General features: G+C 44.0%; 1 protein-coding gene across 2 annotated transcripts in view; it reads right to left on the bottom strand.

The window, feature by feature from the left end:
* FARP1 (FERM, ARH/RhoGEF and pleckstrin domain protein 1) overlaps nucleotides 1–27912 on the bottom strand; it is a 303375-nt gene that overhangs the window by 86497 nt on the left and 188966 nt on the right. For both annotated transcript variants that reach the window (XM_017951379.2, XM_003914027.5), the window contains exon 3: nucleotides 20583–20687. In XM_017951379.2, the coding sequence (XP_017806868.1) occupies nucleotides 20583–20687 (105 nt within the window). The remainder of the gene's footprint in view (nucleotides 1–20582; nucleotides 20688–27912) is intronic.

The following is a 27912-nucleotide window of genomic DNA, read 5'->3' as shown; positions in this document are numbered from 1 at the left end:
ACAAGAATGGATGCAGGTTGAGCTGTTGGCAATTGTCCAGGCAAGACAGGATGGTATTTTGAACCAGAATGGCAGAAGTAGAGTTTGAGAAAGTAGGTGGATTCAAGAACAACTGAAGAGCTAAAAACCAGTGGAATGCACTGATGGATATGACGCCCAAGGAAGGAAGGTGACAATAACCGGAATGACACTGAGATTTCTGCAGCGGGCATCTGGGAAGACACTGGTGCCATCTCCAGAGATAGGGAGCACTGCAGGATGACTGGGGCTGAGAGGTTCTAGCCATGTTAATTTTCTTAGGTGCCCTTGGATCATACAGGAAGAGACAGTATACAAACAATGACATACATTTATCTGGAGCTCAGAGGAGAAGCCTAGCAAGACATCTCACATTTAGAAGTCGCCACCACCCTGACTCCGTGTGGGATAAGATGGCCAGCATAGAGTCTAAAGAACTAAAATGCATGAGCATTGGCCAATACGTCCACCATGGACAGCCAGGTAGGAGCAGAGGAGGCGCGAAGGAAAGGAAGGAGAGAACTGTATCATGGACATCGTGGGATGACAGTGTCCGCAAAGGAAGAATCCTGAGAACTGTCTCAAACTCACAGAAGATGAGAACTAGTCCTTGATTCAGTGATTCAGTGGGTCACTTGACCAGTGATGGGTCTGAACATCTGGTGGGTGGGGAAGAGAATGAATGGCTTCATCAAGAAGCTTGGCTGTGAAGCAAGAGGCAACAGGATGGGGGGTGGCTGGCTGGGGAATCAGGTAAGGGTATTGTTCATTTGCTTGTTTTGTTGTTGTTTGAGACAGCATCTCACTCTGTCACCCAGACTGGAGTGCGGTGGCATAGCCTCAACTTCCCAGGCTCAGGCAATCCTGAGCTTGGGCTCCCACCTCAGCTTCCCGGGTAGCTGGGACTACAGGCGCATGAGGCCAGGCCTGGCTAACTTTCATATTTTTTGCAGAGACACGGTTTTGCCATATTGCCCAGGCTGGTCTCGAAATCCTGGGCTCAAGCAACCCACCTGCCTCGACCTCCCAAAGTGCTGGGATTACAGGCGTGAGCCACCGTGCCCAGCCCATTTACTTGTTTTTTTTTGTTTTTTGTTTTTTTTTTTTTGAGATGGAGTCTGGCTCTGTCACCCAGGGTGGAGTGCAGTGGCCAGATCTCGGCTCACTGCAAGCTCCACCTCCCAGGTTTACGCCATTCTCCTGCCTCAGCCTCCCCAGTAGCTGGGACTACAGACGCCCGCCACCTCGCCCGGCTAGTTTTTTGTATTTTTTAGTACAGACGAGGTTTCACCGTGTTAGCCAGGATGGTCTCGATCTCCTGACCTTGTGATCCGCCCGTCTCAGCCTCCCAAAGTGCTGGGATTACAGGCTTGAGCCACTGCGCCCGGCCCCATTTACTTGTTTTTAATTGGAATGACCTGGGTGTATTTAAGAAAGGGAGGGGTTGAAAATAGGGGCAAGAGGCGATGACTGGTGTCCAAAGAGACCTGAGATGATGTGAAGACAGAGCTCTAAAACCCAGGACACTGGCTAATGACAGATCCAAAGAGGTTCATTTTCTGTGTTAGGAAAAGAAGGAAACTCCTCTCCAATGCCTTCCGTTTCCCTTGTAAAATCAGAGGGCTGGAGGATTGAGGAGAGTGGAGAAGCTTCCAAACAGTCATGCTGCCTGAGAGCATGAGTTAACCAGAGAGCCCACTGGGAGCCTGCTGTCCCGGCCACTAGACTCTCTCACCACCGCCAGGGTGGCCACAGAACCAGCCTAAACTTCTGCAAACTGCCCAGGACGAATCAATGACACTTTGGCAGTGTGGCTGCCTATTTTATGAATTGTTTTTAAACATCTCTCCTCTGTTTCTGGCATTTCTGTGGAAAGCATCAAATACAGGCGCCGACGTGAGCCAAGGGAGCATGTGGTTTTATAACACGTGGGGCTGGGAGCGCAAGATGGGCCTGGGTAACTCAGTGTATTCAGCAGCTCCGCAGCGGGAACGCTACAAGGCGCCGATCACACTCCAACCCAACAAGGCTGGGTGAGGACGCACGGCCTGTGGGGACCTATCTGTTTCCCAGCTAGATCGCAGAGCTGAGGGAGAAGGTCTGGGGCACGTTGGACTTAAACCATTAGAAATGGATGAGCTGGGAGGAGCAAAAAGAAAAAAAGAGGTTGCCAGTCAACTGCAGTGAAAGCACTGGCCTTTGCTATGCAGGGAGGGTCACAGGGAGGCGAGCAGAGCTGGACTGGGTCATCCCGGGCTCGTCACTTTTTCCCGCATCCTAAGCACACTGAAACCAGTTACAGATTAGTTAAAAGGTAACAGCAACACCATAAGCTTTCTCTAGAGGGTCACATTTGTTATGATCTCTTTAACCCCAAACCCCTACCCCTTCAACCAAACCGTAGCCCCTGTTCTCACTGAAATCCATGCCGCTGATCTCAGAACACACTTACACATCCACATGGCCTGACTGGAAAGGCATCTGGCTGAAATGAATGGACCTCTAGAGAAATCTCATTCCCCATCAGTAGGATTCAAAGATGCACCTGCTAACTGAATCCAGGCACTTCTGCCAGGGTTTGAAGGCCTACTGTATTTATTAGTTTGCCGAGGCTGCCATATCGAAGGACCACAGACTGGATGGCCTGAACTACAGAAATGTATTCCCCCACCATTCTGGAGGCTCAAGGTGCCAGCGGCTGTGGGTTCTCCTAGAGCTCCCATCCCTGGCTTCCAGACGGCTGCCACCTCGCTGCATCCTCGCCTGGTCTTTCCTCTGTGTGAGCATTTCCAGTGTCTGTGTCCAAGTGGCCTCTTTTAAAGAGCAGGGCCCACACCAAGGGCCTCATTTTAACTTAATCACCTCTTTAGAGACTTAAGCTGAGTGCTCACGCCTGTAATCCCAGCACTTTGGGAGGCCGAGGTGGGTGGATCATCTGAGGTCAGGAGTTTGAGACCAGCCGGCCGTGGTGGTGTATGCCTATAATCCCAGCTAGTTGGGAGGCTGAAGCAGGAGAATTGCTTGAACCCAGGAGGCAGAGGTTGCAGTGAGCCAAGACAGTGCTACTGCACTCCAGCCTGGGTGACACAGGAGACTCCACCTCAAAAAAAAAAAAAAAAAAAAAAAAAGCAACACAATCTCTGAATACACTCACATTCTGAGGAAGTCAGGGTTAGGGTTTTAACACACACAATTTTGGAGGGGACAAATTCAGCCTGTAGCACTGCTTTTCCACAATTCAGCTGCAATACCGCCTTTAAGCCCATTTCAGTCAGGACCCCGATTTCCTCCAATCCGATTTGTCTCTGATCCCTTGTTAATGCTACTTTCCCCGTTTGGAACACACGCTGCTTCGCACTGAAATACAGTCTGAGAAACGCATCATTAGGTGACCTCGGCATTGTGTGAGCTTCATAGAGTGAACTTACACACATCCAGGTGGCATAGCCTGCCACTCACCTAGGCCAGGTACAGACTACTGCTGTCAGGCTGCAAACCTGCACAGCCCCTTACTGTGCTGAATACTGAGGCAACTCCAACACAGTGGTAACTACCTGTGCATCTAAACACAGAAAAGGTACAGTGAAGATCCAGGATTATAATCTAATGGACCACCATCGTACATGCAGTCTGTCATCCATGAGGTCAGTATGCGGTGCGTGGCTGTACTCTCAGGTGACAGGAGATACTAAGGCCAACGTATCAAAGGCAGGGCAAGCTGAATCACTGTCCCCAAAGCTGTTCTCCTCTTTCTCAAAACATCCTTTTTTCCCCTGTTATTCTGGTGAGTAACATTTTAAGTGGATTTCATAAGCAACTGGAATGTTTGAGGTGTTTTGGAAAGGGTGTTATTAAAAGATAAACAGTTACTTAATATAAGACAAGGGGCAGGGAAAGGACTAATATTTCTTGAGCACCCACTGTGTGCCAGGCAGCGGGTAAGTGCTCCACACATTCTCATTTAATATTTGAAACAATGTGGTCATTTCACTCATGAATGAAGCCAAGCTCAGAGAGCTTATTCGAGCTGCTCAATGTCACACAGCTGGAATCTGACATCAAGTCCGGCTGAATCCAAGACTAATATGCTTCCCTCCAAAGCTAAAGGACTCAACAAAAGTTCAGTTCTCTTCTTAACTACCAAAACAGCATATGACAAAAACAACCTGTCAACTGTAACATATACAGGAGCCAAGAAAATATTTGTCATAGAAAAATATTCAGTGTCTAGAATTCATTGCAACAAATTAGTCTTTCTGCAGCTGACTCCTAAAAGAAAAGCCCAGCGCAGTGCGTGGTGGCTCACACTTGTAATCCCGGCACTTTGGGAGGCTGAGGCAGGCGGATCACAAGGTCAGGAGATCAAGACCATCCTGGCTAACACGGTGAAACCCCGTCTCTAAAAAACTACAAAAAAATTAGCTGGGCATGGTGGCGGGTGCCTGTAGTCCCAACTACTCGGGAGACTGAGGCAGGAGAATCACTTGAACCTGGGAGGCAGAGGTTAGAGTGAGCCAAGATCGTGCCACTGCACTCCAGCCTGGGTGACAGAGCAAGAAAAAGAAAGAAACAAAAAAACTTGACTTTGAATTCTTTGTAATAATTTGTTTCAAAGTAATTTAAAAAATTATTTTACTTTATTAATTTTACATTTGGTTATATTTAAAAGATATGTTAAGTGTGACTTTCCCTGTAAACACCTATTACTTTCTAGAGATTTTCACTTCTGGTCAAAATAGAGTAACAGGAACTGGATTTATTTTCCTACATAAAACAACTCCAAAAATGGAGAAAATATATAACACAACAGATCTGAAAACACGGGACACCAAGCAATGAGAAACGGTGATCTTTAAGAGACAGGAAAATGAAAATGCGATCCCTGTGAGCGCCCCAGCTTGCTGCCTTGAGTGAGTTTCCAGGCTCTGGCATAGGAAGAAGGAACACAGGTAGGATGTGGCCAAATCCACGAGTGGAAGAGATGGAGGGGAGAGTTCAGGGGGACCAAAGGGATGCGAGTTCACAGGACAGAGTACCAGAGAGTAGAAAGATACCTAAAGAAGACTTAAGAGAGCTACAGGGGTTTATTCTTGAATGTGTGGGAAGTAGTCAAGGTCATGAAAAAAAAAAAACAAAAACCAGGAATGTATTAGAGGTAACAGTGCCTGGTGCTTACAGGGGGCCAGGAATACTACCTATTCCCATCAGCCAGTCTGGAAAACCTCATGATTCTTGGGGCCTTGGCAGAGTGCAGAAGAGTCCTGCGTTAGTAGTCAGGAACAATTCACCCCAGAGTATGCCCTACAGTGTCCCAGCTAACAAGTCTTAAAAGCCAAATCCAAAAGGATCAAATTGCTTCCAAATAACTGTATCCCAGAACAAATTCAATAAAACTTACAGTAATACAAAAGTATGCAGCATATCTGACATCCAATTTTTACAAATCAGGTACAAGAAGCAGGAAAATGTGACCCACAAGGAAACAAACAAAAGTCAATAAAAACTAACCTAGAACTCATACGAATGACAGAATCCACAGAGAAAGACATGAAAATAATTATTCTAACTATATTCCATATGTTTGAAAAGCTGAGATATGGAAGATGTAAAAAAAGATCCAAGCTAAACTTCTACAGTGAAAACTGCACTGTGAGATATAAAACGTTATGCTCTCTGGATGACTGTAACAGCAGATCAGTATTGCAGAAGAAAATATTAGTAAAGTTGAAGACCTAACAATAGAAATAATCCAAAATGAAACACACACAAAATTAAAAGAGCAACAAAACTGTAGAACACTTTAGCTGCCTAATTTACAGTACATCCTCACTTACCATTGTCAATAGGTTCTCAGAAAACTGGTACTATAAGCAAAAGGGAGTATAACAACAAAGGATATAAAATGAAATCATCAAAAAATTTCAGTTGAAAGGAAGGCAAGAAAAAGGAACAAAGGATGATGGCTAGACAAAAAGGAAACAAACAGCAAGGTGTCCAATTTAAACTGTATCAATAATCACATTAAATGTAAATGGTCTTCACCCCCCACTAAAAGGCAAGGATTGTTAAGTCTAGATTAAAAAAGAAAGAAGCAAGTATATGCTGCCTACAAAAATACACTGCTAATGTAAAGATACAAATAAGTTAAATGAAAAAGGGTAAAAGTATACCATACTAAAAAATAATAATTTAAAAACTGAATTGGCTATATTAGTGTTGGACAATGCAGATGTAAGAATAAAGAATATTGCTGGGGATTTTTAAAAGGGTAATTTCTTGGCTGAGCTCGGTGGCTCACGCCTAATCCCAGCACTTTGGGAGGCAGGTGGATTACCTGAGGTCAGACCAGCCTGGCCAACATGGTGAAACCCTGTCTCTACTAAACATACAAAAATTAGCTGGGCGTGGTGGCGGGCACCTGTAGTCCCAGCTACTCGGGAGGCTGAGGCAGGAGAATTGCTTGAACCTGGGAGGTGGAGGTTGCAGTGAGCAGAGATTGTGCCACTGCACTCCAGCCTGGGCAACAGAGTGAGACTGTCTCAAAAATAAATAAATAAATAAGTAAAAATTTAAAAGGGTAATTTCTTAATGATAATGGAGTCACTTAGTCAAAAGCACAAAACAATCTCAAATATTTATACACTTAATAACAATTTTAAAATATGCATGATGAGGAAACTGATGAGACTGCAAGGAGAAACAGTGGTGCACCGCATAATGACAGTCAAGCACAGGCACATAATACATCAGTGGTATATATTATAATCCTGTATTTTTACTATACCTTTTTTAGTTTAGAAACACAAATACTTACCATTATAATTGCCTACTGTATTCAGCATAGTAATATGCTATAGAGACAACCGTATAGCCTAGGTGTGCAGTAGGCACACCACCTGTTTAAGTATACTCTGTGATGTTCGCACAATGAAATTGCCTAAAAACACATTTCTCAGAACATATAGCCATCGTTAAGTGATGCACGACTGTAGACAAATCAACATTTACAGAGATTTTAATATTTCTTTCTCAATATTAGTATGTAGGCAGAAATAATAGATTTGAAAAACACTATCAACCGACATAACCTCATTGACATATATTGAATATTCTACCCAACACAGAACAGTCTTTTCAAGTGCATGTAAAACCCTTTGCCAAAATAAGACATATTCTGAACCATAAAACAAATATCAGTAAATTACTTTAAAAGCTTCATGTCATATGAACTACAATTTCTGACCACTATGGAATTCAATTATAAAGCAACAATTGAAGAATTTGTGAAAAATCCCCCCAAAATTTGGAAACTAAATACTATACTTTTAAATAAATAAGAAACCGAGGGGAAATGAGGAAGTACCGAAAATGAAAACACAATTTGTGGATGCCACAAAGAAATCAACCTTTGTGGGATGCCACAAAAAAAAAAAAAAAAAACCCTATTAATTTAAAAAATAATCTATTACAATTTAAACATATGTAATCTAGGAAATTAGATCATTCAAATAAGCAAAATTTTTAAAAGTATGTTTTTCTCCATTAGGAGATCATCGTTAACACTTTAGGAAGCGGTTCTCAAAGTTGAACATGTATTAAAATTGCCCTAGGTAAGGGCTTGTTGAAACATACATCACCCGGCCCTGTTCCCAGAGTTCTTAATCTGGGATGGGGCCTGAGGATGTGCATTCCTAGCCAGTTCTCAGGCAATATGGATGCTGCTTCTTGGTCTGGGGACCACGCTTTAAGAACCACTGCCTTAGTACATACATTTCCAGATCTCTCATTATATGTGATGTGTATGAATATAAACATTCATATACTTTTTAAAAACCAAAATGACATTTTTTATTTTTTTGAGACAGGGTCTTATTCTGTCACCCAGGCTGGAGTACAGCAGCGCGATCTTGGCTCACTGAAACCTCTACCTTCTGGGTTCAAGTGATCCTCTTGCCTCAGCCCCCTCAAGTAGCTGGGACTACAGGTGTGAGCCACCATGCCTGGCTAGTTTTTGTATTTTTTGTAGAGGGGTTTCACCATGTTTCTCAGGCTGGTCTTACACTCTTGAGCTCAAGCGATCCACACGCCTCATCCAACCAAAGTGCTAGGATTACAGGTGTGAGACATCTTGCCCGGTCACCAAAATGAAATTAAAATTTTTTTTCACATTTAACCCCATCCATGCAAAATATTACCAATTAAATATGTAATCAATATAAAAACATGATTAATGAGATATTTTGCTTTCTTTGCTAGTCTTTGGAATCCCATGTCTATTTCATACTTAGATTACATTTCAACTTGCAGTAGCTATGTTTCAACTGCTCATTACCTAATGCTTAAGAACTTTGGATAAATGAAAATATACTTCTGTCTAAGACTTCTTTCCCTCTACATGATGTAGTATACCATAGTCTGTTTATTCATTCTTCTCCTATGGGTACGTGTGCGATTTCCAGTTTGGGGTTATGAATAAAACTGCAAAGAATATTCTTATACTTATTTTTATGAACATATGCTTTCATTTCTGTTACATAGATACTTAGGAGTGGAATCACTGTGTCAAAAAATTGTTGTATATTTAGTTTAATAAGAATCCTACCAGACTCTTTTCAAAATTATTTTATCAGCTACTTCTTTTTTCAAAGATTTGTACTTTTCCATTTTGTAAACTTTCCTCTCATCAAATACACAGGCAATTTTCAAATTCCTCCAGTTAACTAAGAAATATCCTTACTGATAATCTGTCAAAACTAATGCTCAAACCAGGACCGTGTTTCATAACTGGTTATGTCCTCTAAGTCTCTTTTAATCTATCCTACTACCTCCCCCTACCTTCCCTTTTTGACAACACTAACCTGGTGAAGGAATCTGTGTTTAATAAAATTTGAACTGAAAACTGTAGAATATGGTTTTATGTATTTACAAAAATAAAGCTTTAAATGAAAAACAAATTAAAGACAGATCTGTAAACCAAACTACAAAATCAAATGTAGTACAGGCTATCCCTATGCACTTGTGTACTGAATTCATTAAGTAGGATTTGGTATTAGAGATATATGTGAAGGGAAGTTTTGGAATCAAATCAAGACAATATTATGCAATGTGTGGGGTTTCAGGGAGCCTTGACTTGGATGGGAAGCTTTAATATCTGCAATCTTTACTTCTTAACCAGGATTCAGCAGACCTCAGGCATGGTCCTTGTAAAACATCAATTACTCAGTTTAAACTATTTTAAAAATCATTTGTTTAATTTTCATGGGCTTCAAATGATTCATTTCAAAAGATTTCACGCGGGTATTATAGTTAATTGAACTTTTAAAAATTATGGTAAGAAGACTTAACATGAGACCTACCCTCTCAAAATTTTAAGCATGCAACACAGTGTTAACTATAGACAAAACGCTATACAACCCTTTACACTATTATTTGCTTATTCTGCTTTATACCTTTTTCCTTTCAACCTTAAACAATATTTAATATTAAAATAAACAGATGCTTAAAACTGCACAAAGCAGGCCGGGCGTGGTGGCTCATGCCTGTAATCCCAGCACTTTGGAAGGCCGAGGCAGGCGGATCACCTGAGGTGAGGAGTTCGAGACCAGCCTGACCAACATGGAGAAACCCTGTCTCTACTAAAAATACAAACTTGGCTGGGCATGGTGGTGCATGCCTGTAATCCCAGCTACTCAGGAGGCTGAGGCAGGAGGATTGCCTGAACCCAGGAGGCAGAGGCTGCAGTGAGCCGAGATTGAGCCACTGTACTCCAGCCTGAGCAACAAGAGTGAAGCTCTGTCTCAAAAAGTAATAATAATAATAATACTGCACAAAGCATATGTATAGCTTAGTGAATTATTAGATGGTAAACACCCTTGTATCCATCAACCAAGTCAAGAAATAGAACTCTGCTGGTCAACTCCCGCCCTCTACAGGTAACCACTATGCAGAGTTTCATAGTAACTGCATAAGTCTGTAATGTTTTATTTCGCAACATGGTGCATCTTTATACACCAGAGTTTAGTCTTAAGACTCAACCACTCTAGTCTTAAGATTCATGAGTGGTTTAGCACCATCGCCTTGGGTAATAAGTATGTTTTCACTCAGAGTTCATGGAAGATCTGGTTAAAAGTGTGTGGTGCCCCCACCCCCAAATTGCTTAGTCTTTAGTCTTAAGACTAAACTCTAGTGTATAAAGATGCACCATGTGGTGAAATAAAACATTACAAACCTATGCGGTTACTCTGAAACTCTGCATAGAGGTTACCTGTAGAGGGCAGGAGTTTATACTGTTTAATCTATAGCTTCCTCTTCCATCTCTTTCTTTTCCTCACTGTTGACTTGTAGGGTTTCCTGGAGTTTGGATTTTGCTGACTGCACGCTCACAGTACTATTCAACATGATCGTCTTCTCTGTAGTTTCTGCAATTTGGCAGCTGGATCCACCTGGATCCTTTGGCAAGGCCAAACATGGTGTCTCAGGAAGAACACATTGAAGTCTCTGTTTTTTAAATATTATGACCTTGATACATTTACATTACTCATTTTTATGTGAAAATTATTTCCTAACCTATTTAGAAGTAGTCATGGTTCAGAGTAGCTTTCCCAAGCTACTCCCAGAGCCTCCTTGTCTATTGTTTCTGTACAGTGTTGAAGGATATGGAAGCATGCTTTCTCAAGTTCCCTGGCTTGATTTCCCTCCCCTTCTCTGTCATTTCTCTCTGTTGTCCCAACTCAGTTCCATCTGGGCTCCCTTCTCGGTAGTCTCTCTTGAGTGGTGGCCTGTCTCAAGGGGCAGTTTGTGGTCACTGGAGCACAACTGCTCCAGCCCTGTTAGGCCTTACCCATTTCAGCTGCTCTCTCAAACCACTCCCCTGTGATTTCCAGTGGCAATTTGAGGGTTCTTTTCTCCGATCCGTCGGATGCCCTATTGTTTCCTTGTTTCTTCCTAAACAGACACCCATGGTGTGCAGGCCTTGGGGCTGCTGATGTTCTGTCTCCAGCTGCTTGTTCTTTGGGATCTAGGACTTACTCTGGCATCTAGTTTTGCCACAGATGTTGTCTGTGGGTTTTTGATCTTGCTAAGTAGCTGTCTTTATGTATGACCTCGGGTTTGAGAAGATCTAAAAACGATGCTTCCACCGCCACCGCCATCTTCTTAGAACTGTATATGCATTTTGAAACATATTAATATTTCCATGTATTTTTTCTTTAACCACTGATGTGGTTTGGGTATTTGTCCCCTCCAAATCTTGTTGAAACGTGATTCCCAGTGCTGGAGGTGGGGCCTGGCATGAGGCGATTGGTTCATAGGGGCGAGTCTCTCATGAGCGGTTTAGCACCAGACCCTTGGATAATAAGCATGTTTTCACTCAGAGTTCATGGGAGATCCGGTTGTTTGTGTGTGGTGCCCCCACCACCAATTGCTCCCTGTCTTGCAACATGACACGCCTGTTCCTACTTCACTTTCTGCCACGAGTAAAACCTTCCTGAGGCCTCGCCGTGCTTGTAGAGCCTGCAGAACCATGAGCCAATTAAACCTCTTTTCTTTATACATTACCCAGCCTTAGGTATTTATTTATAGCAACACGAATGGCCTAACGCAAGCACATTTCTTATTCAGGTATGACACAGCCAACAGACCAGAAGGCCACTGCCATTCAGAAGAGGGTTTATTATTCACAGTTCCCAAGAGGAGGGGGCCCACCACTCCACAAGGAAGTACCAGGGGTGGGCCGGAGGCAGAGGGAGAGGGGGAGGGGAACAAGGGCAGGATCACTTCCGTGGGGAGGCCAGGCTGGGCAGGGGAAGCAGGTTTAGCACGGGCTGATCTGCATCATTTCTGTGGGCTCTGGGGTGTGGCTGGCTCTGGTTGTGGGTACCTGGTCCTGGAGTGACTCTAAGGCAGGGGACTGTTGCCTCCCGGAGTGTGAAAACCAGCAGGAAGGAGGTGGCTGGATAGGGCTCTGGATTGGTTAATTGGCAAATAAAAGGCACATTCACAGGGAGCCATCTGCCATCTCTAAGAGTTGGCCAGCCCGGGGAGGAGCAGCAGCTCCCCAGTCAACAAGGCCTCAGGTATCAGAGAGTACAGAAAAGTAAAAAACACAGAGGGAAAAGAGCAGGGGTTGCCAGGGGCTCACGAGGAGAGCAGGATGAACTGGAGGAACACAGGGAAGGATTAGGGCGGTAACACAACTCTTTGTAATACTGTTGTGGTGGATGCGTATCTCCAGACACATCTGGAGATACATGTGTCAAAACCCACAGAATGTTCAACGACAAGAGTGAAGCCTCATGTCAAGTTTGGACTGCAGTGAATGACTGATAATGGATTGACACTGGCCCATCAGTGAGGATGGGCCACACCTAAGGCTCAGTGTCAGTAATGGAGGACACTGTATGTACGGACAGAGCGGGAGCAGCATATAGGAACCTCTGTACTTTTGGCTCAATTTTGTTGTCAACTTAAAACTGCAATACAAATATTAAATCTATTAATTAAACAAACACCCCCAAATCCCCCAAATCAGTTATTCTCCTTCCCACTTGAGAGCTGGAGCATCCCCCATGGCTGTATTTTCCCAGGGACCTGTCCTCCCAGACTCTCTGCTTGAGGGGAGCTTTGCCTCCCCTAGGGACCTGCCTGTCACCACAGTCACCATCAGATGGTGCTGTCCCTCAGGGTGACCAAGCCGCTGTACAACCTCACCTCTGCTGGCTTCCCACACCTGCAGACTGTCCTCGATCCTGCGACATTCTTCATCCTTTACACCTGCCATGTTCCTCAAAAAGCTCCTCCTCACCTCAGAGGTCCTCAGACCCCCCAGGAAGAGGCGAGGGCAGAGGCTGCGGCTAAGCACAGATGAAGGAGGTGTGTCTGACTCCAGCAGGGTCTGGAAACCTCCAGCAAGGAATGCCTGTCATCCCCAGGAGCCGCAGTTTCCATGACCTCCTGTCCCTCAAAAGCAGGCCCACTATTGACAAAGCTTTTCTCCTAGCATGGAGGACAGAAAATGAACGACAAGGTGCCAATCTTCTTCCTGGAGCTTCACCAGTATTTATTTATAAGAAACTAGAATTGTTTTTATCAGGCCAGTGAGCAATGTCTTTTGTTTTGTTTTGTTTTGTTTTGAGACGGAGTCTCGCTCTGTTGCCAGGCTGGAGTGCAGTGGTGCGATCCCGGCTCACTGTAACCTCTGCCTCCTGGGTTCAAGTGATTCTCCTGCCACACCCTCCCAAGTAACTGCGACTACAGATGCGTGCCACCACACTGGCTAATTTTTGTATTTTTAGTAGAGACGGGGTTTCGCCACATTGGCCAGGCTGGTGTCAATCTCCTGACCTCAAGTGATCCGCCTGCCTTGGCCTCCCAAAGTGCTGAGATTACAGGCATGAGTCACCCACCCAGCCGCAATGTCATTTTGATAAAAGAGTGGTGGGCTGGCTTCATTGGTTTCTGAGTTAGACTGCAAAAATGAAATACAACAGATATCTGAGTGCCTACTATGTGCTCATGAGACCTGCTGGGCTCATCATTGTAAGTATCTGATTAGCCCTCATAACAACCTTGTAAAATGGTCATTTATTCCTCCCATTTCTCAGATGAAGTGCAAAATCAAGCAAGAATAGACCTAGCAGCTAAATGACAAAGCAAATGTTTAAACAGGCTTACAAGCCACAATGCAGAGCTTTTCCAGCTAGCCTCAACAGGCCAATGAAATAAATCTTCCATGTACAACTATCTCTGCTGTTACGGTCTGTGTAGCTCTTTCAGACAGGAGATCCGAGGACAGGCAGCCACGTGCGACATACAGAATGTGAGCTTTGGCTAAGAGAGGCTCTGTGGGGATCCCGGTTACACACTTCATTGTTAAGGACTGGGCACCTTACTTCTCTGGATTCGCTCACTGTAAAATTTGGATGATAAAATACCTACCACAGTGACTGGCAAACTACGGCACATGGGCCAAATCCGGCCAGCCTACTGCCTGTTCTGGCACAGGTCCGAAGCAGAGATTGGCTTTTACATTTTTCAGTGGTTAAAAAAAAATTAAAAGAATCACATTTCGTGATATGTGAAAACTATATGAAAGCCAAATCTCTGTGCCCATAAATAAAGTTGTACTGGAACACAGCCACGTCCATTCATTTCACATCTATGGATGCTTCTGCTCTGTGAAGACAGAGCTGAGTATAACAAAGGCTCTCACCAGGCCTGAACTTCAGCCAGGCTCTTCTTCTCCATGAGGCCTCAGCCTCTGGCTTCCATGTCCAGTTTTAGCAAGAATCCTGTGAAGTTCGTTTCCAGGGAATCCCCTGGCTAGCTCCTGAAGCTCGCCCCATGGCAATCTAATGGCTTTCTGGCCCTTTCCCAGCCTTCAGACTTTATGTGCCAATTAGCAGCCGTATTAAGCACAGGGTCTTGGTTCCCATGATCAATAGTGTTTCTGCCATGGAAAGCTCAATCTATACTTTTAAACAGCTGATTAAAACACTTTTCTGTTCCTTGGAGAGATCCTTTAGGGACAGTGCTGGACAAGAGCAAGAGCAGGACAAAGCCAAGGGCAGGAGCAGGCCAAGCTTGCGTGTCAACACTGCAATCAACTCTTTTAATTGACGAGCCTTGGGACAAGTCTAATTAAGAGTAGAACATAATTATTTCATAATGATCGCTAGTTTATTTACCATCTTGAGAAACACATCTTAGACTATGAAAAACACTTATTTTCCCCTTAAACTCCTTCACATCCTTACTATGAATAAGCCTCTGACTTGGGTATTTACAAGACAGAAACGATGAGAAGAAAGACAGAAGGCTGGGCAGAAATTCAAGCTGCCTAAATTCAACAACTTATCGCCTAGAGACAAGGACTCACAACCTGACATGCCAGGTGCTTTGGGGAAACTCGCTTCCCACGCATCACACACAGAGAAACGGGTGAACCCAGTCATTACCGCCCGATGATTGGGCATTCTGAAACCAACCACGCTTTTTCTCAGGTTGCAAGATGGGTGCACGGTCTCCCAAATGAAGACTGGCAGAGGTGATAGTCACAATGGTGGTATTAAAAAATAACAGTGATGGCACACCCACGTTCATTGCAGCATGGCTCACAATGGCCCAGAGGTGACAGCAATCTAAGAGTCCATCCATGGAGGAATGGATACTGGAGACGTGGTGAATACACACAATGGAAATGGTATTCGGCCTTAAAACCGAGGGAAATCTTGTTGCATGCCACCGCACAGATGAACCTCGAGGACATTATGCTGAGTGAGATAAGCCAGTCATGAAAAGACAAAGACCACACGATTCCACTTACCTGACGAGGTGTCTAAAGTAGACAGACTTAGTAACAGAAAGCAGAACAGGGGCTGGGGAAGGGGATCTGGGGAGTTGTTCAAAGAGTGTAGAGTTTCCATTTCACGAGATAAAAAAAATTCTAGAGATCTGCTCTACAACAAAGTAAATGTAGTTAACACTTCTGAACTACATACTTACCAATGGTTACGATGATACATTTTGTGTTACTTGTTTTTGATCACAATTTAAAAAATAGTAACAATGAAAATAACGATGGTAACAAGTTTCCGTAAATAATGCTTTTGGAACAGTTTAATGGATCCCAGACACTGGGCCGCATGCTAAGAGACATCATCAAGCAACTGTGTCTGGGGCAGAGGGGAAAAATCCAGCTGGTGCTTGCGATTCTCACAAGGTGAGATGCTCTCCCTCAGGCCGTACAAGCAAGACTGGCCTGTGGCCCTTCCAAAATAGATTCTGTCAGATGACCTGTTGGTCATCATTTCTGCTACTGTGTGCTTTCACTGCATTTTGGAACTTTCTTTTTTTTGAGACAGAATCTCACTCTGTCGCCCAGGCTGCAGTGCAGTGGCGCGATCTCCACTCACTGCAAGCTCCGCCTCCCAGGTTCAAGCCATTCTCCTGCCTCAGCCTCCCGTGTAGCTGGGACTACAGGCGCCCACCACCGCGACCGGCTAATTTTTGTATTTTTAGTAGAGACGGAGTTTCACCATGTTAGCCAGGATAGTCTTGATCTCCTGACCTCGTGATCCGTCTGTCTCGGCCTCCCAAAGTGCTGGGATTATGGGCGTGAGCCACCTCACCCGGCCCATCTTGGAACTTTCATTGCATTTGGATCTATAACTATTATTGAAGTTATAGATGTCACATGTTGTAAGGCAGAGCTCACTGGATTTTTATAAACTGATTGTATCCACAGAACCAGCATCCAGATCAAGGGAGAGAATACAACCAAGACCCTGGCAGCAATTCCTATAACTCTTCTCGTCATTTATGGTATCCCCTCAATTACCACAGATCGATTCTGTCAAAAGAACTTTTTCTTTTTTTGAGATGGAGTCTCACTCTGTCGCCCAAACTGGAGTGCAGTGGAACGATCCCAGCTCACTGCAACCTCTGCCTCCTGGGTTCAGGCGATTCTCCTGCCTCAGCCTCCTGAGTCACTGGGACCACAGGCATGCGCCACCACACCCAGCTAGTTTTTGTATTTTTAGTAGAGACGGGGTTTCACTATGTTGGCCAGGCTGGTATCAAACTCCTGACCTTAAGTGATCCTCCCGCCTTAGCCTCCCAAAGTGCTGGGATTACATGCATAAGCCACCACACCCGGCCTCAAAAGAACTTTTAAAAATTGAGGTGGGCAGATCACCTGAGGTCAGGAGTTTGAGACGAGTCTGGCCAACATGGTGAAATCCCATCTGTAACGAAAATACAAAAATTAGCCGGGCATGGCAGTGGGCACCTGTAATCCCAGCTATTTGGGAGGCTGAGGCAGGAGAATCGCTTGAACTCAGGAGGCGGAGATTGCCGTCAGCCAATCTTGCACTGCTGCACTCCAGCCTGGGCGATAGAACAAGACTCCGTCTTAAAAACAACAACAACAACAACAACAACAACAACAACAAAGCAATTAGCTCAGGTTGGAATTCTGTAATTGACAGACTCAAGTCAGTTTAGTGACATGGTCAGAACAAGATGATGACTGAGGGCAGGTGCTTCTAAAGATCCAAGCTACAATCCCATTTCTTTGCTATGTGCCTCTAGGAGAATGACTTAACCTCTTTAAGGCTTAACTTCCTCATCAGAAAAAGGCGATATAATGCGCCGTTGCAGGAATAAATGAAACACTGTATGTGAACCTAACACGGTGCCCGGCAGTTTCCACTCTCTAGAGCACGTGTTGGCCTACTATGGCTTCCTGTTATATGAAGTTCTGCTGGAACGAAGACATGTATTCATTCACATATTATCTATGGCTGCTTTTGCACGATAAGGGGAGATTCGAATAGTTGCAGCAGAGACTGCATGGCCTGTGAGGCGTACAGCACTATCGGGCCCTTTACAAAGAAGGTGTGACCCCTGCTGTAGAATGTGGGTCATGTGTGCTGCTGCACCCACAGGGACTAGAACACTCCAGCACATAGGAAGTACTCATGCGGCGGCTTTTGTGTGACATGTGACAAATAAACACTTATGTATTTAAGTCATCAACAGTGGGTTTTATTTTGCAGTTGAATACATTCCTAAACAATATTGTAAGAATGGAGTGAAATAAAAATCAAGCCTGGTAACGACTTGGAAGAAGGCAGCCCTGCCCGATACCTAGAACAAGACTTACAAATTCTAGCAAAAGAGAAGCACCTACGGTTAATGGAAGAGACACTAAACTTGCAGTCAGAAGAACACAGAATTTTAGCTGTGCCATTAGCTAATTGGTAGATACAGACATGGGGAAATTCTCAGAATCTTAGCGCACTCAGCGATGAGGCCTAAACACTGCTGCTGATTTCTGGTTTAGACAGACAGCTCCTGCAGGACTGGAATTGGACAAGGTTGGAGTCAGGAAAGCCATCAGGAGCTTAAAGGAATTCAGGCAGGCACAGAACGGGGTTGTTAGAAATAACGAGATAACGGTATCTTCAGGTGTTTTGAGAATCATTATTTTACCATGAAATAAGAGCATGAAACAATATTCCACAGAACTTGCTGGAATATTTTCCTGGACTTGAGGAACTTGCTGGAATTGTTTCCTGGACTCTCTTAAGAAGCTGTGTGTGCCTAGTGAATGGAAACCGCAACTATTTCTTGCTAGTTGTCACTTTATCTCACCTTTCATGTGAAGTCTGATGCCAGACACGGTGTAAGAACAAAATAATTGTTAGCTGAATAGGAATAGGAGAAGGTAGAATGAGATTTGGCAGGTCTGTGGTCATATGCCACACTGTAAAAAGGGCTGGGAGTCAGGGAAGCTTGGATTTGAAGTACAAACTAGAAAGTGACAGAGTGTTTGGAGGTGGGAATAAATTGAGAAAATACAACTTGCTCTCAGTTTTAGGCCCGTGACAGATCCGCTCATTTGCCACCGGCTCTGCTCGGAGCCAGGCTCGACCTGCACTGCCTCTGAGGGCTCTTCCTTCAGATGCTGCCGTCCCACCTGTGGCCACCTTCTCTTCACAATGAATGTTCTCATCCCATTTCAGAGCTTCGACAGACATTCATAATAATCATAAGATTCTTGAATCCAACTTTCCACCCAGATCTCTTTCCTGTGCTCCAGGAAATACACCTTCTGGCCCTGCTTGCTGGATGTCTCCACTGAATGCCACTGATGCCCCTGCCTCCTCAAGCTGGAATGGGGCTCATCTTCACCCCGGGTATGGTCTTCCCCAGCGATGGACACTACTGTCCACCCAGATGGCAAAGCTGGAAAACTGAGCCACTACAAGCCCTCTTCTCCACAAGTGTATTCATTCAACCACATCCTCTCCTACTGCCCCCAACCCCAACCTCTGGAATCCATCCAGCTCCTGCCGGCCCCTCAACTCTCCCTTACTTGTAGCCAGCACCATCTCCAACCAGACTCATCACTAGAACCTAATGGCTTTCTTGACTCCAGTCTGGTCGTATTCCAATCTGCCTACAGTTCTCTTTCTAAACCAGAAATCAGGTCATATCACACTCTCTTTTAAATGCATTAACAGCTTCTCAAACACAATAGTTTGGGTATAGAACTGTGAGGGCCGATACAAAGCCCTTGTCCACATGTGATGACTGAGTATTTGAAACATGGCTCATCTCAACTGAGAGGTGCTGAGGTGTCAAATACACACCAGATTTGAATACTTCACAGACAAAACAGACAGTATGAAAATATTCGCAATTATTTAGACTGTGTGTTCAAACGATAATGTTTCTGGATATAGGAGGTTAAATAACACATTTGTAACATGAATTTCACCTGGCTGTTTGACCTTTTTAACATAATGCTAGAAAAGTTACAATTGCATATATGGCTTATTTCTCCTGACTGTAATGGCATAGAAAGCCCTTCACCATACAGCTCCCTGCTGAGCTTCCAACCTTCCTTCTCTCACTGCCTTTACCCACTGCCCTTCTCCTGTCCCCCCTCAACTCTGGCCTTCTCTGCAGGCTCCTGAATAACTCACTTGCTTTCTGGTTTTTGTACGTGGGGTGCCTCATCTCTGTGGTACATTCTTTCTATTAGAGCAAGTCCTGCTGGTCTCCCAGGATGCAGGTTTGCAGAAGGATCTCCTGACCTCAAACGGTGTCTGTCGCCCCCACTGCCCAACACCACTGCTCTCCGGGGAGAATCTGTCACGCATCCTATATCTGCACGGCTCCCCACCTGGCTGATAAATTCCCTCTGTCTCATTCACTACTCAATCTACCGTGCAGGGACTAGTAGAAGTTCCAGGAACTCAGTATGCATAGACTCAAAGAATAAAAACATAGCCAATGAACTTATAGCTCCAAAAGGTGCCTAATAAAAGGTAGCTTCAGATACAGGCTTAAGCAAGTGCCATCAACCCAAAGAGACAAAAATACGAGGAAGCTATGCTCTACATTTTGGATTCAATTCGGTGCAACCTTTTTCCAGAACAATCTGACATATTTAACCACCTTAAAATGATCAGACCCATTGACTGGGTAAATCTGCGCCACTGGATTTGAACTACTGAACAGTTAGCTATGAGCACAAACAGAAACGTACTCAGTTCACTGAGTATCTATAATAGCAAAAAACTGAAAAGAGCGAAGCATCCCATCAGTTACAATGGAAGCTGTAAATTAGACATGTCCCTCTGGTGGAATGGCATGCAGCCATGAAAAAAAAGGAAACGGACTCCATGTGCTGAAAAGGAAAGATTTCCCTTGAGCAGGGAGGGAAAGCAGAGGGCGCTGTACTATTTCCTCACATTTGTGTATTTCAAAGATATATGTTTGCATATGCATCTACACAGAATTTATCAGAAATATACTCAAGCATGTGTGTGTTCACAAGATAACAGCTCCTGGGGGCAGAGGTGGGAGGGCAGTCATCACTGTGTACCTTCTTTGAACTTGCTAATCATAGGCATGAATACTTTTATTATAAAACATATTAATGAGGGCTTCCTGCATGGACCACAGAAAATCACCAATTATATCACCACCCCTGCCCAGCTCCCCACCAAGATGAACAGACAGTAAAACAGCAACATTAAGTTGACATCACCTACCGTGATCTTTTTGTGATCAGGAAACTCGAGGCCAAAATAGTCACCTTCCACGAGGTTGAGGTGGTTGCAAACTGCATCCAGCAGCACCTTCCCAGGAGCTCTTTGCTGTGAGCAGAAACAACAGGGGTTATCCCTGAAGCAGGCAGGGATGAAAACAAACCACAGCTCCTGGCTGCAGGAAACCTCTGGATTCCTAAGTCTATGGGTCCTTCACAGCTTGCCACCGCCCACCTCTGTGACACCCTGAACACCAGCCCCGTCTATACCTCTGTATCCCAGCACCTGCTGTTCCCAAAATTGGATGCAAATCTCTTAGCATTTTCTTCCCAATCCAATCCCAGGCATCACTCCTCCCTCCTTATTCAATTAATTGACTATTTTTTTTAGAGTAATTTTAGGTTAACAAAAAGTTGAGCAAAAACTTCTTCCCACCACACAGTGTCCTCTGTTATTAACATTAGTGGTAGAGATTTGCTACTGTTGGGGAGCCAATATTGACAAAGTATTATCATTCACGCTCCATAGCTCACATAAGGCTCACTCTGTGTGCTGTAAAGTTCTATGACAAATGTGTTGTGAGCTGTCTGCATTACAGTATCATACAGAATAGTTTCACTGCACTATATGAATTTCACACTAAAAATCCTCTGTGTTCCAGCTATTCCTCCCTCCCTCCTTCCTTCCTAATCCCTGGCGACCACTGATCTTACTGTCTTTATAGTTTGCCTTTCCCAGAATGTCATCTAGCTGGACTCATACAGTATGTAGCCTTTGCAGACTGCCTTCTTTCATTCAGTAATATGCATGTAAGGTCCTTCTGTGTCTTTTTTTTTTTTTTTGAGACAGAGTTTGCTTTTGTTGCCCAGGCTCGAGTGCAATGGTGCAATCTCAGCTCACTGCAACCTCCGCCTCCGAGGTTCAACTGATTCTCCTGCCTCAGCCACTGGAGTAGCTGGGATTACAGGCATGCGCCGCCATGCCAAGCTACTTTTATATTTTTAGTAGAGATGGGGTTTCTCCATGTTGGTCAAGCTGGTCTCAAATTCCCAACCTCAGGTGATCCACCTCCCTCAGCCTCCCAAAGTGCTGGGATTACAGGCATGAGCCGCCGTGCCCTGCCCCCTCCATGTCTTTTTATGACTTGGTAGCTTATTTATTTATTGAGACAGAGTCTTGCTTTTGTCACCCAGGCTGGACTGCAATGGTGCGATCTCAGCTCACTACAACCTCAGCCTCCCAGGTTCAAGCGATTCTCCTGCCTCAGCCTCCTAAGTAGCTGGGATTACAGGCACCTGCCACCATGCCCGGCTAATTTTTTTGTATTTTTAGTACAGACGGGGTTTCACCATGTTGGCCAGACTGGTCTCGAACTCCTGACTTCAGGTGATCTACCTGCCTCAGTCTCCCAAAGTTCTAGGATTACAGGTACGAGCCGCCGCACCCAGCCAGTTTGTTTATTTTTACTGTGGAATAATATTCCACTGTCTGGATGTAATACAGTTTGTTCACCTACTGAAGGACATTTTGGTTGCTTCCAGTTTTGACAATTATGAACACATGTGTTATAAATATTTCTGGACACGTTTTATGTGGACATTAAGTTTTCAACTCATGACCCCAGGTCTTTTTTGTGACAGTCAAAGCCCTGTTCCTGTGCCTCTCTCCTTGTCCACAAATATGACATGGATGGTTTTCTTCTCTATATTCCTGTAGCACTCTGTGCAGTATCTCATCGAGACTATACCCACATTGAAGGGAAACGCCATATTTTTTTTCATCCCTGTATCCACAATGCCTAAAGACCAACCAATTTTGTTGAAATGAATGAACAAATCAATAAAAGGTATCCATTCCACTGTATTATAGATGGTTTAGTATCTATGTGTCTATGTCCCCAATTAATATCAGGTCACTTATTCATTTTTGTATTCTTATTGCCTAGCACAGCACCTGGCAATCAATCACTGTCTGCTGAAATCAATACTATTCATGCATTTTCTATATACTGGATCTATAGGGAAAGGGAATATTATATATAAGAACCCACGTTCTATCCTAAAGAGCTTAGAATCACATGCCTCAGTTTATCTTCATTATGTACATTCCCAGTGACTAATAGTAAAATGGATCAATTCCACCATATAGATCAAATCTTGGGAGACAAATGCTTTAATGACATTGCCATTCACAGTTATCAGCCTGACCTCATTATCAGCCCACCTCAGCCTCCCAAAGTGCTGGGATTATAGGTGTGAGCCACTGCACTCAGCCCAGTTACTTGTTTTATACTTCTCACCTCTTCCCTGAGAACAGAGCATTTTAGGAACCAATTAGTAACCCAGGAGACTGAGTGAGACCAGGAGTCAAAGCCCACCAAGTACACGGATGGGCACGTTCATGAGTCTGTACCAGCATGAACAGAGAAGCCAAGAAAGATGCTGCTTGATGTTCAACATTAAGCACTTTTTTTAAACAGATACCACTTTACACCCCCACACTAGCGCTCACTGCAATCCAGAAGATACACATTCTCCACAGATGATCCCAAACTCGCCAGGCTCTAGATCTTAAACGCCTGACATTGGCAGAGTCATGTCACCTGCAGGAATGTCAGGAGTCACATGTGATTGTGTGGAACCCCCATTGTTGCCTGCCAAGCTCTCCTCTTCTGCAGGCGGCTTATCCAGAGGAAACAGTCAGGAGAGCACAGTGGAACACAGGTCACCAATCTTACCTTCCACCACTTTGCTACAGCAGTGTGCCCTGTTTCCGACGCACAGGGTCAGACTAGCTTTTCCCAGCTCGGCTGATGTAGGGAGCGATGAGCTGCTCCATTCCAGTCCCTAATCTTGGGTCTGAGTCCCCACACCAGCTGCCAAGAGCTGCATGGTTAACTTATGCACAGCAGCTTATTCGGGCTCCACCTCTCACTCCAATAACATCTGCAGACATTAATAAGAACACTATAGGCTAGGCACGGTGGCTCATGCCTGTAATCCCAGCACTTTGGGAGGCTGAGGCGGGTGGATGATTTGAGGTCAGGAGTTCGAGACCAGCCTGGCCAACATGGTGAAACTCCATCTCTACTAAAAATACAAAAATTAGCCAGGTATGGTGGCGGGCGCCTGTAATCCCAGCTACTCAGGAGGCTGAGGCAGGAGAATTGCTTGAACCCAGGAGGCGGAGGTTGCAGTGAGCTGAGATCACACCACTGCACTCCAGCCTGGAAAAAAAAGAATGTCATAAAAATGGACCCAAGAATAAGAACTTGAGAAAGAATTCCCATACTGTAAGATTTTCTTTTAAAGGAAAAACACATTCCAGCTTCAAAACTTTCGTTCTCATAACTCTTAACATTTCCTATTTGTGATGAAAATAAACCACCAATCATCTGACCAGCTGGCAAGCACTCACGTTTCCCAAAGAATTCCTGGAACTAAGGGAATTTGACAACTTCATCTAGATTTACAGAGTCTAGGAAATGAGACTTAACAATTCAATACTAGAAATCTTAAAAAGTTTAAAAAAAAAAACTAATATATAATGGATGTCTTTATGCACATGGTGTTAAACTGAGCACTTTAGAAGAGGGGAGAGGGAGAGTTAGCCTCTACACTGGGTACTTCATGGAGTCAGCAGCGGTTTCTGTGCATGTTTGGAGTGCTTTTGGTGATAATATGAGGGCGTGTTGAGTCCTAGAACCCGCAGCCTTGCTGCCGCAGCACTGCACACTCCTTAGGGCCTGTCAGACATAAGTGAAGCAATGATGATTAACTAGCTGCTTGTCACGGGTTTGCAGTAGAGACTTAGGATCTAGCTAATAAATGGCAAGTCGATCCTTAAAATTGTTAAAATTTATTATCTTATGCAAATGTTTATAGAAAATGACTTTTCTTTGGCACCAAATTTTTCATAGGGCGATGTCAACTTATCATTTCAATAATATCTTTATAGCTTCTAAAATTCATCTGTAAAATAGATGTCCATAAAGCATTATACGAATTCCCCTGTGAATGCTGGCTATATCTATGGTTGTAAGGACACTCCTGTATGTAACATCACTAGAATTTACAAGGGCTTAAATGCACCCACTACATGACAATGGCATGGGTAAATGGCACTACAATGGTGATATGGTTTGGCTCTGTGTCCCCACCCAAATCTCATGTTGAATTGTAATTCCCAGTGTTGAGAGAGGGACCTGGTGGGAGGTAGCTGGATCATGGGGGCAGATTTCCCCCTTGCTGTTCTCCGACAGTGAGGCGTTCTCATGAGATCTGATGGTTTAAAAGTGTGTGGCACCTCCCTCTTTATTCTCTCTCTCTCTCCTGCTCACCATGGTAAAACATGCTTATTCTCCTTCACCTTCTGCCATGATTGTAAGTTTCCTGAGGTCTCCCAGCCACACTTCCTGAACAGCCTGTAGAACTGTGAGTCAAGTAAACCTCTTTTCTACATGAATTACCCAATCTCAGGAGGTTCTTTACAGCACTGTGAGAATGGACAAATACAAATATGCTACATGAACTGTGCATTAACACCCCAATGTGTACCGGGCAGCTGAGCCTAAAGCACTTCCAGACATAAAGATACCCTGATGGTCAAGGACTTCCTCTCCCTTTCTTTTAGGACTTGGTCCTGAACTATCTAAGTGTGTCAACGCACACCAGGTTAAAGCCTGCTTCTGAGGAAGCTTCTCGGAGAAGAGAGGCAGAGAAACAGCTTGTATTTCATTAAGAAAATGATTCTTCCTTTTGTTCCTATAATACTTTTACTTCATCAGCCTGCAGCATAATTTCTCTGTACTTCCCAGTGAGATTTTGAACTTCACTCTGAAGCGCATTCTGTTCCACGTCACATCCCAGAATGCAAAATGGTGCAGCCACTATGGTAAAACAGTATGGCAGTTTCTCAAAATAATGAAAATAGTCTTATCCTACGATACAGCAATCCCACTTCTGAATATACAACGAAAATAACTGAAAGCAGGGTTTCGTAAATCCATGTTCACAGAAGAATTATTCACAATAGCCAAAAGCTAGAAGCCATCCAGGTGTACACTGCTGAATGAGTGGATCAACAGTATGAGGAGGACAATTACACACAGTGGAGGACGATGCAGCCTTCAGGAAAAAAGAAAACAAGATTCAGGAACACGATACACCATAAATGAAACTTACGGACACTATTCTAAGTGAAATGAGCCAGTAATCAAAGGACAAATATTGGATGATTCCACTTCAATGAGGTACCTACAGCAGGCAAATTCAGAGACAGAAAGTAGAATGGGGGGGGTTGCCAGGGGCTTTGGGGAGGGGGAACGGGGAGTCAGTGATTACCGGGATCAGAGCTTCAGTTTTGCAAGGTAAGAAGAGTTCTGGAGATGGATGGTGGTGATAATTGCACAACAGTGTGAATGGACTTAATGTACTTAGTGCCCCTGAGTGAATGTACTTAATGCCCCTGAACTACACATGTAAAAACAGTAAATTTTGTTACAGGTGTTTCACCACAATTTAAAAAATGCAGACGGGAGAAAAAGTAGTTGAGGAATGGGGCTCACATCTATAAACAACTGAAAACAGTTATTCACAATGCAATCTGTTAACACTACTTTTAAAAATAAGAAAATAAAGAATCTATTTTCTTTACATGAGATCTTAGAAAAATATTATGGGGTAGCATCTAATCACATGAGGAAAATGGGTGAATATGCACGTGTATGCACTAAATATTTGCTAATATTTCTTTACACAAAGAGCTTTTTTTTATATGTTTGGCAAAAAAGGAATAAACTGAACATCTTTGGAAATAATGGCAAATTATGCATTTGGGGCAGGCTTTGTACTGAAAGCCAGCGATGAGATTCAAGAGCCACAAATCCACTAGCCTTTTATTAACTAAAAAACCAAACCTGTAAACAAGTCAGTAAAGCTTGAATGGGGGAAAAGGTGGAAACAGCACAGATTAAACTGACAGAACTCAAGAAAAAAGGCCCTGTAGAAAATTCATCAGTAAAAGTATTTTTTTAAAGGTTAACTTACTTCAACACACACACACATACACACACACACACACACACACACATACACACACACAGCGACACAGACTATTATATACAAGGAAGGAAAACCCACTTATCTAGGCATCATTTGAAAACCTATATATGTGAGTAATGGTTTAATATGAAAGGGATCTGATGACAAATGAATGTTTTGTTGTTTTTGAAAAAAATTATTTCTGTTATTCAAGCTTTTTTTGGAGACAGCGTATTGCGTCACCTTGGCTGGAGTGCAGTGGCACCATTGTAGCTCACTGCAACCTCAATCTCTGTGCTCAATCTTCCCACCTCAGCCTCCCAAGAAGCTGGGACTATAGGAGTGCACCACCGCGTCTGGCTAATATTTTATTTTTAGTAGAGACGAGGTCTTGCTATGTTGCCCAGGCTGGTCTCAAACTCCTGAGCTCAGGCGATCATCCTGCCTCGGCCTCCCAAAGTGCTAGGATTATAGGTGTCAGCCACTGTACCTGGCCCAAATGACTGTTTATGATGTCCTCAAGGGTTTGTGCTGGGGGTGGGGGCAGACCTCTAAGGCTCCCATCAGCTCTAAGAAACCACCCCGTTCACTACCAGTCTCGATCATAATATTCCTGAAGTGTTCTCCTTATAAGAGGCCAAATATTCATTCTAATGTTCTATTTTGGATAACAAACCAGCAATTCGTGAACTACATAATCAAATTTTTGTCCCTTGTTTTTAAAATGATGCTCCAAAAGGCAGCTGAATTTTAATCTAGTGCACAAACCAGTTGGCTGGCTCCACACTCTGTGTCCCTGTTGCCTTCTCCGTCCTCAATTGGCTTTTCACTGGAGCCTATAACATTAAATTTAGGAGGAGGTTTACATTCGTGGGGAAAGCCTGGCAACTATGCACTGAATACTAAACAGCACGCATGTTCACACGGCGCTTCAAGCTATTACAAATTGTGACTCAAAGTTGCTCCAGTTTATTGTGACTTTAAAACATTTCTAGGCCAGGCACGGTGGCTCACACATGTAATCCCAGCACTTTGGGAGGCCAAGGCAGGTAAATTACCTGAGGTCAGGAGTTCGAGACCAGTCTGGCCAACATGGCGAAACCCCATCTCTACTAAAAATACAAAAGAATTATCTGGGCAGGATGGCGCGCGCTGCTTGTACAGTCCCAGCTACTTGGGAGGCTAAAGCAGGAGAATTGCTTGAACCTGGGAGGCAGAGGTTGCAGTGAGCCAAGATTATGCAACTGCACTCCAGCCTGGGCGACAGAGCAAGACTCCCCGTCTCAAAACAA

This window comes from Papio anubis, chromosome 15 (genome assembly GCF_008728515.1).
Source record: "Papio anubis isolate 15944 chromosome 15, Panubis1.0, whole genome shotgun sequence".
Lineage (NCBI taxonomy): Eukaryota > Metazoa > Chordata > Mammalia > Primates > Cercopithecidae > Papio > Papio anubis.
This window is presented reverse-complemented; position numbering and strand designations above follow the sequence as displayed.